A 15091-nucleotide genomic window follows, 5' to 3' on the forward strand; every position below is an offset into this window, starting at 1 on the left:
CAGCTTGTAGCAACAAAACAAGGCGATGTTCTAAACTTAGCTGTGACTGATTCTGAATTGTATAATCTATTTCAGCATTTCATTGTTTTGAATTGTCTATAAATGAATTAATTTGCACAAACTTCATATTTTTCTTGTCTTAATGCTAATGTATTGAGAGAATAGATTATTAATAAACATTCTCCTTTTTTTTTAATTTATTACTCTTTTGTTAATAGTTAATTTAAGTTCTTTGCAATTCATTTTTAAAAATATATATTTTAATTTTTGAGTTAATTATCAAATTTTCTTTTTAACTTTTGGGTTGTAGTATTACTAACTACAAAGCAAATTTCGCAAAAATGCTCTGAAGATTATTTAAGCAAAAGGATCGATGCTTTGAATTATCCCGTCGACCATTTTTGCCAAATCAGAAAATAAATTTGGAAATGATTCAAATTTAAATCTCTCTTTTTTTTGTGCATACAATAAGTTATATTTGTTTGTATTTTTTTTGTATAATAAATTACTTTATTAAAATAAATTTGAAAGATTAAAAAAATGACTTTGGGGCAATGTTGGCGAAAGAGGTCGATGGGATACTACGAAAGTGCCATTGATTCAAAATAAACTTTGTAAGTGTTACAAATCAGCCATATGTCTTAATTCAAATCGCATGTCTTAATCCGATAGATTCGATTTAATACGTTAAATGCCATGGGAGGTCACCGGTGACCGACACTGAGTTTGTTCGTAGCTCCACGGGGGTCACAGGTGACCGGTGAAGCCAAGATTATAAGAAACACATAATTCGAGTAAATTTTTAATTTTATTTATATTATTATCATTACTAAAATGGTTTGAAGAAATTAATGCAATTTAGAACACTCAAAAATAGTTTTATTTACATACACAGAGATGCCAACTTGCCCCGGACAGCGAATAAATATTTTCAAGTGGTAGTTTATTAATTGTGATTCTTAGTTTAATAAATTCAATTTAGTGGATTTTTATCCACCTCTATTTCTAGACAATTCGTAGGCTTATATAATTCATCACTTCTTTCAGATATATCATGCTAAACCTTTTTAAAAACTAGCAAAATCTGTCTAATATTTGCAAATTTAGTTTGTAGTTATTTACCGTTTGGCCAGACGGGCAAGCCATGTAAAATTAGCGTGGCATTCAACGTGCTAACGGAACTGATTCTTTTCAACAGTTTCATGATTTTGAATGAGTGATTCGATTTATTATTAAATTTATTTTTATTATGAAATTAAATTATTTTACAGTCAAATATTTGTTTCTTAGAAAAAAAAATGGCAGTCATTACGCTGTGACACAAAATATCCTCCCCTTACTTCTCTGCATGCCACTGATCAGCTGACACAAATTACTGATTTGATTCTAGAGATTCGAATCATTAATTTAAATTAATTCATATGATTATTTGAATCATATTCTCTTCAAATGGATAAAATCAGTAACAAAATGATTATTGGATTCAAATAAAACTTGAAACGCTTATTCAGTGCCCAACTCACAAAAATATGTAGGACATATTTTTAGTCAGACGAATCACTAAATCAGTTTTGTTTTCTGCTGTTGCTTTGAAAATGTTACATTGTGAAAAAAAGTATGATCTTAAAATAATCATAATAATGATATAGTTATTATACAGTATAACAATTATAATACGAGTAATTAATATGCCCGACTACCATTTTTAAGCCAAATTTGAATAAAAAAAAAAATCATTTTTCTGTTTCTGACATAAAATAAAAGTATGAACTTTTCTCTTTCTAGAACTGTTTGAGTTTTGTTTCTACGTCAAATCGAACAGATGTTATGACGATTTAAAAAATCAATAATTTTGTTTATTTACTGCACTGATTACTGTGGCTTTAATTGTCCTTTTCCTCAAAACTAATATTTCGGTTATTTTCATTCATTTTAAATGCAAAATCTCAAAATATTTTAGTTCGCATTACTTGAAATTTTGAATAAATGTTTTCTATACGTATGTATAGGAAATAGACTACGGACTAGTTGATTAAACTCTTATTTTGTATTTGACAGCTAAAATAAAAATAAATTGCAATTTTCAACATTTTTTGGCCAAATAAGTTTCGATATATGCTGTAAAGTAGCTAAATATTAATATTATGTCTAATGCGCTGTCTAGTCCCTGAGTTGAATTTTTATGAGCATTATAAAGTAAGAATAATAGTAATAATAATAAAAAATTTCAACAAAACATTTATTTTGTAGAGGTTGATTTTTTTTTTTTTTAAATTTCTCCCTCCCCTCCATTATATTTTCTAAAAAAATGTTTAATATTTTTTTGTATTCATACTATATTTAAGTGAATAATGCGCATATAATTCCAAATAAAACTTCTAAATTAAAAATTCGAAATTTTGAATTCGAAATTCACTTACATTAATCTTTCGTATAAAATGGTAGACTTGGCTCTTAATATGACTGTTTTGCTGTATGTTATATAATATAAAGTAAACAAACTTAATTTTTTTTTCCTTTTCTTTCTTAGGTAAGTGTCAACACCAAATCACTTCGGATTTTTCTGATTAATCTCTTTGATGTTGCTGGTAACTTTTTTATTACTAATTACTACTAATATTTTATACCATCTATTTATATAACCAGGGATCTGTCCAGACATTTTGTGAAAGGTCCGTTTTTGTAAAATTGTGAAAAAATTACTCGTAACTAGTGAATATGAAATAAATGTTGACTCACATTCTTTCAACCAGGGTCCGGCTTTTGTGAATTTGTGCAAATAAGGTCCTGTTATTGCAAAAAACTTTTTCAAGGAGTTTTTAAATTGTAAAGACATACAAGATTATGCTCAACACTGTAAAATTATAATAAAAAAAAANAATACAGCAACAGCAGGGAGCAGCATAGCAGAAAAGCTATATTTTCTAATCATACAAATATTTGAACTTATAATATTTTTTTTTTTAAATTTTTTTTTCTTGGATTTCCTCTTTTTTACTTTCTGACTACTCTCATCCCTGCAATATTGTTCTTAATAACAATAGCTAGGTGATTTATAGGTGCGCCATTGTGGATCAGTGATTAAAATAGTTGTACGTACTTATATTATATTGTATTATTTATACCAAGGGAAACAAATAGCAAAAAGTGTTAATAATTTATCAGAATACTAATAATAAAATTAAATCGCTTAACCCTTTGACTCAGATAGGATACCGGTGTCCACTTTATATATTTCTTTCTGACACATTAATTATAAGCAAAAATATATTTAGGTATTTTTTAATTATTAAAAACAGTCGAATTATTAAATTTTTTTTTTTAGATTATCAGAATTATATTTGTACTAAAATGTAAAAATCAAAAATAGTAGTGTCAAATTTTTTTAAAATTCATATTCCATACCTGCCAACTCTTCCGGATTTTCCGGAAGATTTTATTTTCATATTTAAAGTGGTAGTAAATATATACTATTTTTTCTTTTATAAATTTGATTTTTAAGTGGTTTTGGTCACCACTATTCTTACAAAAATTAAGCACATATATTAATATGCGTTACTATCATGGTTGTCAACTTAAGTTTTATCAAATACAACGTATTTGTTTGCTTACAATTGAAGTTTTAATTCCATTTTAATACCACTGGGAAAAATTATAATGTAAGGGATTAAAAGTTGGCAGGTATCATATTCAAAAATTTATCAATATTTGATTTTGTAAACTAAAGAAATTTAAATGATGAATAACTGTTTCTCTTAGATTTTAATAATTGCAACTATGTGCAAATTATTATTTCGAAGTGAGCCGTGTTTGGAAAATTTTTCCTTTAACACGGAAAAAGACGCAGGTGTTTCATGCTGTATTTCAGAATCATTAATTATTAACGTGTTAAATACAATATTTTATCTTATTTTGGCTTAAAATAACACAAAATAATGAGAAAAAAAGTATGAAAGATATGTTTAATAAGACTTCTACGTCAAAGGGTTAAAGGAGGGAAAATAACTACTTTAAGACAAATTTACATTACTAGTATTTGTTATTATATTTATGTTTATGTTATTTATATTATGTTATTTATATGTTTAGTTATATATTTATATTTATGTTATTATATCTAAAACTTCATGCACATATGAATTTAAGATAGCTAACTAGTGTCTAATTGTTTTTAAATGTAATTTCGGAGATTTCACATTTTTAACGAAATTCCTAAACTCATTCATTTTATTGGTTAACTCCCCCCGCCTTTTTTTAAATTTTTTTTTATTTTGTACTTTTTTGCAATCTTATTGACGAGGAGCGAAATCGACCTGACTCTTTTTATTCAAATTAGGCAATTAGTTTTTCCGACGCCACCCCAAATCAATGCTTTGCCTTTTATGTTACCTGGCTATTCATACAGCTGGCGAGCGTATGTTCACCCCTCACAAGAGAACTAAAAAAAGAGAAAAAAATAAAAAGAGAGAGAAACTTAAAGGTTTGACCCAACCTAGCGGTTGCAGAATTACATAACCTGAGTATTTTGGGCTATATCGTTAAATTTACATAAAATATATCTTCTTGAAGCTTTAATTTAGCTCCTAGAAGTCTGATGGAATATTCCTCCTTGATCATCTAGCATTGTTTAAAAAATGTTATTGTAAGAAGTAACGGATTGAATTGAGTCATAGATTTAATTAGAAATGTTTCATCAGGAGACAATGCTTGTGAATAAAATCATTCATACATAAAAAATATTCTTTTATTGTTCATTTATATATTATTACTTTTTTAATTCTAGTTGTATTGCCGGTTCAAGTTTTATTTTTACTGATTTTTTAATTTATTTCATAGTTTCTTATTTATCCATTCATAATTCTTTACGTCTAATTTAAATTTAGAGAAAGAGTCCGTTTTTTTATAAACATGTTATATTGTAGGAAACAATGAATTATAAATGTTTCATTATAAAATATTGTTTATTGTGCTGACATTTTCAATAATTTCTTATTTCATTTCACAATTCCTTCCGTATCCACTAAAAAATTCATAATTCCTTACGTATCATCTAAATTTAGAGTTTAAATACATTTTTTTAATGATCCGTTAAAAACAATGAATTAAAATTTTTTATTATAAAATGCTGTTTGTGGTGTAAAATATTCGCTAATGAGAAGTCTACTTTTAAATTCTAGTTGTGTTACACCGGTTTAAGCCCCTTTTATTCATGTTAGCTGACATTTTCAATAATTTCGTATTTTATTTCACAAATCCTTACGTATCCGCTCAAAATTTCATATATTCTTGCGTATCATCTAAATTTAGAATTACAATTCAAATTTTTAATAACATATTATTGTAAAAAGCAATCAATTGGGAAATAGTTAACGGATTTAATTAGAACTTTTCCTTAATGAAATATAAAATATCCGCAAGAGTTCATTTCAACGCTTCTTTCTTTATCTTTTAAATTCTTGTAGTATTTCATTGGTATAAGCCATATTTTTCAAGCAAGAAGCAATTTTCCATAATTTACGTATTTTAATTTCGTAATTCCTGACGTATCCACACGTATATTTCATCATGTCGTTATCACGTTTGGAATTAATGTTTGAATTATATTAATATGAAGATATTATTCGACTATCTGTTGTCTTAATGTGGTGTTGTAATACAGACCTTTTCATTTCGTAATAAAAGCATAAAATATTCATATTTCAGAAATGTGTTTCTCATTTTTGATTTTTCTTTCCTTTTTATTGTTTTAGAATAAATTCTGTATAGAAACATGAAACTGCGAAAAAAAAAAAAATTTTTTCTTCTTAGTTTAAATATTTGTATGTTCCTTAATTAAACTTCTATTGCTTTTAGGTTCCTACATTAACTATAGGATTTGATTAATTTCCATAATTATTTTCAAAGTAGCATATTATTTTGATTGAGTACCTGTATTATTATTGACTGTCTAGCGTGAAGTTGTCTAGCGTTGCTTGAGTAATTAATCAGTAATGCTCTATTCATCCACAAAAAGTCGTCGATATATGAAAAGCACCTAAAATGAAGTAGCACATATTTGTTTAAAACAAGTGGGTATTTTTTTTTTCTTTTACCCATCACTTAATAAAAAAAAGAAGAAAAACTGTGCTCTGACTTTCGATCCAAATAGATAGATAATTATAATGCACAGAACTATTTTGTTTCCACAAAGTCCCTAAAAATGACCTTCTTAAATGTTTTTTTTTTTGGGGGGGGGGGGAACTGTTTTTTTTCCCTTTAAAGAACGCTTGGCGAAAATGAGTTAAAACAGATATTTGTAAATTGACGCTATTGCTCGAGTTAAGCTGTCTATAAGTTTTTCTGTTTGTTATACTCCATTGAATGATAATCAGTATCATTGTAATTTTGAACCCAATCCAGAAGACAAGGATACTCCTGAATAAAGCATTGGGACAAACTAGTCTTTGTGGAGGATTTTTTGATGAAACTAACCCGCGTTTGCGTTACATTAAGAGGAAAATCACGATAACCTCCCACCGTTAGTCCGACGGCAAGGTGACAGAGTTCGTCTTTACCAGACAACGCTGGGATTTGAAACTGGGAACATCTTTAGGAGGCGAACGCTCTGAGCCACTATGGCTCTATTATTGTTGTAGCAATTATTATTAATATAATGTTATTAATTTAATGTTTTATTTTTAAATTTTTTTTACAATTTTAGGTATATTATACTACTACAATTTTGTTGGCCTCTTTTTTTTTTCTTCCCGAAAATCCTTACTTTTCCGTCCTCTTTATTCTCTGAAACTTGTTGGTTTTAAAAATAAAAGCAATAAAAATTAGAAGTCTCTTCTTTCCTATTAATTTATCTCTGAGTGCAGTATGGTTTAAGTGGATTATGTCATCGTCCCAACGATGCAGGGCTTGTATCGAGGTTTGTAAGGTGGCTAGGAGGGGAAAAAAAAGTGTTATCCTCCTTCTACTTTGTACATTTTACCCTTTTAGATTAGATATCCTCTTTATTGTTATTTTCAAGGGTGTAAAGTGTCGAAAAAGGGGAACTCTGACTTTACATCAGAGAACTGGAAAACGCATTTTGTGTCTCCCCCTGTTTAATGCGTGAGTCATGTGAGCGGGTGGCGGACCGAGAAACTATAGGAACCCAGGAAGTCAGCAGCACGGCCTTGCGCGTTCTATTGCATTTAATTGAAAGGCCAGCGCGTTGGCGGACGAAACTAGATTTTCTGGAAGATGGTGACTGAGGCCTATGAGGTAGGATTTTGATTCATACTGTATTTCAGTATAGAATGCTTTAAGAATTAGCGTCAAATTTTTTTTTATTATTGTAGCTGATTATTCTCAGATCACTCATCTTTATTTTTATATGGAATAATTTATACTGTTGCTTATTTTTTCTGTATTGCAATTATTTTGCAGTTAATGAGTAAATTTGACTCTTAGAATATTGTTATATGGATACAATTAGCCTTAGTAATGTTTTGTTTGTATCTATATAATATCAGGGGTCTGTCTAGGTTTTTCTGAAAGGTACCTATTTTGTGAAAATTTAGACATAATTTGTGATAAAATTAAAATTACATTAAAAAATCAACACAAAAATATGGTAAAAATATGGATTTCTCGTTTCTTAAGGGAAACAAAAACAAAATTTTAAGAAAAGTATTTTGTGAAACTACCGTTTTTCCTTAAGTTGAATTTGTGAAACTACCGTTTTTCCTAAGTTGAATTTGTGAAGGTACCGCTAAACGGTAGTAAATTCGGCCTGAATTCAACCCTGAATATACATGTTTTTTTAAAATATCAGCATTCGAAACTTTTATACTTAACTCTGGATTTACTTGAACTTATCTTTTCCATAGTTGAAATTTTAAGTGACACTTTTTCCATAGTTGAAATTTTAAGTAACACTTTTTCCGTAGTTGAAATTTTAAGTTGCACTTTTTCCATAGTTGAAATTTTAAGTTACATTTTTTCCATAGTTGAAATTTTAAGTTACTTATGGAGATGAAACAGATGAAATTATATATAAATTTTGCTTGAAAAGTTTTTCCCGCGATATACCTCTTAACATACTTAGCAAAGCATAGAAATTTTATAAAATGTAGTATTATTTTCATTGAAATATGCTTAAATTACAGTCTTTCAGACACAAAAAAAAAGCGTTTCGTGCCTGTAAAATATTTTATTTTAGAAATAAAATGGTGCGTATATGCACCATTGGCCAAAACTAACTAACTAACTCAGTGGCGCGACAGCCCATTAAGAGGGCCAAGGCCGACTGTGCCCATCTCAGTTTTCTTGACCTTGGGCTCTGGGGTGCAGGAGCATATGTTCCGGTCAGGTGGTCAGCCGAACGCGGAACCCCCAGTGTTAGTTCCCAAGCATGCTTGGTACTCATTTTATCGACCCACTGAAGGGATGAAAGGCTGAGTGAACCTTGCCCGGCCCGAGGATCGAACCAGGGACCTGTGGCACGACAGCGCGAAGCGCTACCGCTCAGCCACCGGGCGTCTACCATTGGCCAAACCAATGGGCAAATCATTTAGTTGAACATACACTAGTTTTTTTTATGACATTTGTTTTCTTTTTCTTATATTTACCGAACTTGCTACGTTAATTCGTCATAACATATGATTATTCAAAATTTATTAATTTTGATTAATTATATCTTTAATGATGCGAAGCGTTTTTAAAAGTGCTTATTTTCGATTTTCATTTTTAAGAGCCCTTAAAGGTGCTTTTTTCATTGGGTGTTTTTAAAAAGTGCTTAATTTTCCCTTGTCGAAAATGAGATTTTTTCTTTACCATATCGATTTTCGCCACGTATTATGCAAAAACGTGCTTTTCTCATTGTTCTTATTCAACATTTTTACAATTCATTCAACCACAGTCCATTTCGTCCATAGCGTATGTAAGCGCCAATCATTTTACATGTTTGGTGAAATACTTGAGAGTCTGCGTGTGCGTCTACTGAGCTGGGTTTGTTGAGATCATTGCACTTTCATGTGCAACTCTGCAGCATTTTGCAAGATATTCTCAATTTCAGGCTGCATTTTTCACCCTCTGATATCGAACCGAAAAATCTCTTGATCATTTTATAATGGCTAATATAATCAAGAAAAGAGTTTTTCTCAGAAACTAGCTATTTCATCATGATTATTTTGCATTTTGTTTATGTATATAGTGCTAAAAATAATTTTTTTTCAAGTGCTTAAAATGTACTTGAAAGTTGCTTATTTTTTGTTGAAAGATTTGGCTACGCACCCTGTGTTTATTATATTGATAATAATATATTAATAGTAATATATATTAATAACATATATTAATAATCAAAATTAAATAATTGTTTCAAAAAGTCTTATTTGACAATAACCTTTTCAAGTTAAATTAGTTTAGCTTAGTTTAAAAATTTCGCAAAAAAAAGTGTAAACTTCAATTAAATTGCTAATAATTTATAGATGTCTTCAAAACTCTTGACAATAGCAGAGAAATGAAATTAGTGTAAAATATTCTCCACAGTGTNGTAAAAAAAAAAAAAAAAAAACATGTATTAAAATTTACGCACCTTTGGCCCGAAAATGGGTAAATATGAATCCTCAAGGTAATAAAATAATTTTGTGAAATATATTTTTCTTATATTAGTGCATTTTTTATTATTTAAGCGAATGATATTACTTGATATTTGAATTAAATTTAATTTAATAAAATTTATATAATTTTCATTGTTTTGTTTAAAAGGATATAAAAATAAAATTTGTGATCTCTATGTTTTTATTATCTCAAGTTAAAAGTTTTATTTATTTTCAACAAAATCTGCTCTAAAACTTTCAACCAAGTTTTTGGTTAATATTATAATTTCGCCTAACGATTAATTTGTTCTCATATTTTACATATTGTTTTAAGTCTTAATTGTCACGTTTTGTCTGTATTTTGTCGCTCGTCCTTTTTCTTATATCTCAAAAAATTGTAACATACTTGAACTTTATTTTATTTTTTAAAATAAAGACAAATGCATCTACGCAGTATGGTGTAACTACTGTTTTGTGTCGCCGCAATAAAAAATGTCCGCCTATATTTAGGATCTCCAAATTCTAACGTAGAAGGATTCAGTTGAAGTTTCTAATTCTGGTGTAAGACGACTTGCCAAAAAGTTTCATTTTGTCCTCAGTTTGAAATGCATCGCGAATGAGATAACATGCGTCTCTTGAATGTATGTAATCAAATGTTTTTATGATTATATTCGCTTATTAAAAATTAAACCAACTTTTATAAATCATTTACCTTTTGCTCGTGTTTTGTGTAGTAATGGATTTTGTGGATTTCTGTGTCCAGATAAGTTCTTAATTTTGACATTGTCTAGCATATTAATAATTGGAGCCTGAATTTTGATGATCTAAAACACTAACGCCATAAAAAATGCCTTTAAAAATTAAAAAAAAAAAATGCCTTTAAAAAACTGTTAGTTGAATAAGTATTTCAATCTTAAATATTATTTCATTCCTAAATTTGCATATAATATATTAAAATACGTAAATTATAAAAAATTGAGGTGCAATTTTTTTTAAAAGTTTGAAATAAATGTTAAATGATAAAATAACAATAAGTAAGAAAGGGAAAAAAATTTATTGTTGCTTATATTAACAGAGTTGCAATGTGAACAACAAAAATATTTAAAAAATTCCTCTTAAAGATGACTAAAGATATTATAAATGTAAAAAAATTTTTTTTAAAAAAAAACATTAATAAAAAAGAAGTCCATAAAATTAAAAGAATCGCCCTGAAAATTTTCAAAAATTCCCCGCTATAGAAAAAAAAAAGAGGCTAAAATTGAAAGTAATGTAAATGTCATTAAACTCCTTAATAATAATAAATTTGTTTGAATTTCAAAATGTCTTTTCTAATATTTTTTTTTAAACGAGTATTTTCTTTTTGGGGCAAACTTGAAATTTTATTTATCCAATTATGAGAAGGTCTTTTCAAAAGCCTAGTTTGTCTATGATTATACTTCTAGCTGGCTGGGTTGACTCTAACCAAGTACACAATGAACCCTACTATGCTATTTCATCTTTAGTTCATTACATAAATCATTTGCTATTTCGAGATATATAAACCTGCACTAAAAGTTCTGAAAGCTTTGCTGAAAGCTTATCTATTTTAAACTAGATATTGAGTTTTCAATTAACTGCCAATTAAGTAATTCTTTTTATTAATTATAAAGAATAATTATGTCTCTAACATATTATTGCCTATAGATTCTAAATAGTTCGCCAGATTCTGGGATGTGCCTATGATTTTAACAGATTTGAGCATAGTGAACCGTCTCAAATTTGTTGTTCCAAAACACAATGCACAGTTTCGATGGAGAAAATTGTTAAACATTTTTGACGTTAAAAACATTACCGTTATAAACATTACTGTTATAATAATATGCTAATTATAATTATATTATAATATAAGAATTGATGATTGTGAAATATTTTAAATTCTTCAAACGTTAAAAATTATGAATAATTTGAATGAATTTATAAATAGGAGTGATTTTGGTGGCCCCAAATTTTTAGCAACCCTAGGCCATCGCTCTGTTCGGCAACCCCAAGGCATTTCCCAATTAAGTTTCCCTTTTAGTTCGATTTTAATTGACATTTTCATTTCATGGAGTAAGGGAAATATTTAAACCTTTCTTATAATTATATAATTTTAGTTAAATTTAGCCAGCTATATTCTTTTAAAATTTCAATAAAATTTTATTATGTGTCGCCTAATCTCATTTTCTCTTTTATACATATTTAATTTTGTTATAGAAAATTATAAAATTGAAATTATATATTAGTGCAAATTAGTATATTCAATGAGATTTTACATTTTCAATTTAGAGTTGAATAAATTTTGTTTTATTCAAGCAATTGTAACACCTTAACTAAATTATAGTTTATCGTTTTTTATTGTCTGAAGTATGTTTACTCATAATATATATTGAATTAATTATATGATACTTATTTTTATTGCTTTAATTAACAGTAATCCTTGATTTGAAACTATTTAATTTGTATATTTTGTTCATGAACTATTGTTGCCCGGTGATCGTGTGATACTTAATTAGTTCATATTTCATTGTTTCAGGAATAACAGCACCTAATATTGAATTATTAAATGATTTGATTCTTACCGTTGTTTTAATGAACAATAATTCTTGATTTAGAACTGAATAATAGTTCTTAAAATTTGGAACAACTGTTGTAACGTGTTGTCCAAGTTTTAACCAACTGTTATGTGCTTCATTGTGTCAGGAATGTTAGCACATTAGAATTAATTAAATTAGTTGATTCTTGTCGTTGCTACTTCTTTAATTAATGATTCTTTATTTGAAGGGAATGATAACACAGTGGGGAATTTTTTTTGTTACGTTTGTACAATTACTTGATCTTGCCTAATTCGTTGTTGGGATTTCAAATCTGAAATTAGTTTTGCTCATATTCTTACAGATTCACCCTTTTGCTTATTTTTTGTCGAAATGCACAAGTTTAAAAACATTATATATAACAGGGAGTCGCATATATGTTGCGACTAACTTCACTTTCTATGTGTGTTTCTGAACAGGTCATAATAGGAATCGCCCCTAACCTCGTAGGACGATATTTTCGGTTATGGATTTCTGTGCAATATTAATCCTGATGATGCACCCTAGATGTTTGTCGCAACATTTATGCGACTCCCTGTTGTATGTAATGATTTTAAACTTGTACATTTGGACAAAAAATAGACTGAAAATGACGTTATAATAATAATAATAATAATAAAAACTAGCTTTTGGAGAGAAACCGATAGCAAATTTAAAATCAACAATAATGAAATTGTCTAAGAACTGTTAAAAAACCTTATGCAACAGTTGCTTCCCACTGTAATTCTTTAATTTTATTCACGAAAAATTATTCCAATGCTTTTATCAAGTTAATTAAATGTTTTGTTTTTTACTGTTTGAAAAAGTGTTCATTACACAAATTTAATCAATTGATCCTTATTGATGTGGCTTTGATAAACAACAATCCTTGACTGACAATTATTTTTTATCTCTTGGGCTCAACTTGTAATCAAGAATGGGGAATGCAGGACGAGAGTTTTCAATTATTTTTCCTAACCCTTTTGAGGTATAAAAATAAATTTTAACTCCCAATACGTGACGAATGATTTAATGGTGGTCACAAGCGCGTGTCACGTTTGATGTATGGAGTTTAAGTGGTTACAAGGCCGCTCGAAATTGTCCCTCATCCTACAAATCCGACACAAGCGTTTATTGAGTTAAATTTTTTTTTAATTTCCATTTCGATGTAGTGCTCTGACCTCAATTATATGTCTAGGTGGAGTTGACAGATGTAATCTTTTATGTCTCCTCTGCTGTAGAAACGTTTTATGGCCACATGTGTAGTTTGGATCTTAATTTTCTCAATGAAAGCTTTCTGTTTTGATCTTGCTGTTAATCAAATGCTGGTTTTACTAAGAGTGGATGGAATCCTGTTTTACTTTCATATTTAACAATTTTGTCATTCATACGTTGTAATAGATGTTTCATGTCTTGTTAAACTTTAATATTTTGCTTTTTTTTTTTGTAAGAAAAACATCGTGGTAGGTATGTTAATTATATGCTCTAAACCACGATCAGTTCGATTTTTTTTTTTTGTTGGGAGAATGTCACTTTCTGAAATTACTAAATAAAATTTGTTGGATTCAAGGAACTTAAAATTTTTCTCAGTGAATAGAGAAGTTAATAAATGAAACTTGTCTCCTGTCTTATGTCCCTTCTGTCTTGTCCGCTTTAGTCGTAATTTTCTCAATGCTCTGTTTTGATCTTGCTGTTAATCGAATGCTGGTTTGCCGGTTTTACTAACAGCGGAATCTTATTTTGCTTATATATTACCCAAACTTGTCTTTTATACGTTGTAATGGATGTTTCATGCCTTGCTGCGCTTAATATTTTGCTCTTTTATGTTTAGTTTTTTTTTCTTTCTTGTAAGGAATTCAGCATCGTAGTACGTACGTTAAATCGATGTTTCAAACCAAGAGCGGACAGCTATTTTGGGAAGAATGTCATTATCTGAATTAAATAAATAGATTAATAAATAAAATTTGTTGGATTCGAGGAACTTAAAATTTTATTCATTGATATGAGAAGAGAAGCTAGTTAATAAAACTTGTCTCCTGTCTTAGTCCCCTCTGTCTCCTTATGTTGCATCTGGTGTAGAAACGTTTTATGGTCACATGTGCAGTTGGGATCTTAATTTTCGATGTTAATCAAATGTTTAAATAAAACATTTGTTAATCAAATGCAGGTTTTACTAACCGTGGGATCCTGTTTTGATTATATATTACTCAAACTTGTCGTTTGAGTAATATATAATGAAAACAGGCTATAGGCAGCAACAGACAGGGAATTAAGACATGTTTTAATAATATAGAATTTCAGGTCTTGCTACACTTAATATTATGCTTTTCCTTTTTTTCTTTTTTCTTTTCTTATTTTTTTTTGTAACAAAACGCTATCGTGGTCGGTATGTTAATTCGTTGTTTTAAACCAAGAGCGACTATTTTTTTAAAAATTTTCTTTAGAAAGAATGACACTATCTTCAATAAATAATTAAAATTTGCTGGAATCAAGGAATTTAAAATTTTATTCAGTGAATTGACAAGCTAATAAATGAAAATTTCTACTATAATGAATTATTATTTGACTTATTTATGCTGTATTTTATGGGCTGAATCAGTGTCTGATTATGTGCCATATCTTTAATTCCGTTTTTGAATTACTAAACGGAATTACTGTTCTCATAAATACATCTTCATGTTTTTCAAATTTTCCTTACTGTGTTATTATTTATAGTATTTTTAACGTTTTTCATTATGAAAATAAAATGTGTTATTTACTTATGCTATTCTTTGCTTGGGCATAACAGTGCCTGATATGTGATATTGTTATTCGTTTTTAATCATTAAACGAAGTTATAAGTACGTCTAGGCTTCATATTATTTAAACTTCCCTTATCTCGAGTAATATTTTTTATATATTAGTATAAAGTTTATAACCTATGCACAACACATC

At 28.5% G+C, this 15091-nt stretch overlaps 1 protein-coding gene across 19 annotated transcripts in view; it reads left to right on the forward strand.

Moving 5' to 3' along the window:
• Positions 1-15091, forward strand: part of LOC107449053 (ankyrin-1) — a 161002-nt gene that overhangs the window by 40394 nt on the left and 105517 nt on the right. For 2 of the 19 annotated variants that reach the window (XM_043040707.2, XM_071184537.1), the window contains exon 1: positions 7130-7251. The exons of 12 other annotated variants lie outside the window; for them this stretch is intronic. In XM_043040707.2, the coding sequence (XP_042896641.1) occupies positions 7231-7251 (21 nt within the window). In that variant the 5' untranslated portion in view covers positions 7130-7230. Of the gene's footprint in view, positions 1-7129; positions 7252-10107; positions 10211-15091 lie in introns of those variants that run through there. 5 more of the 19 variants (XM_071184541.1, XM_071184545.1, XM_071184538.1 and 2 more) reach the window with 3 other exon arrangements.

This window comes from Parasteatoda tepidariorum, chromosome 8 (assembly GCF_043381705.1).
Source record: "Parasteatoda tepidariorum isolate YZ-2023 chromosome 8, CAS_Ptep_4.0, whole genome shotgun sequence".
In the NCBI taxonomy this organism is placed as follows: domain Eukaryota; kingdom Metazoa; phylum Arthropoda; class Arachnida; order Araneae; family Theridiidae; genus Parasteatoda; species Parasteatoda tepidariorum.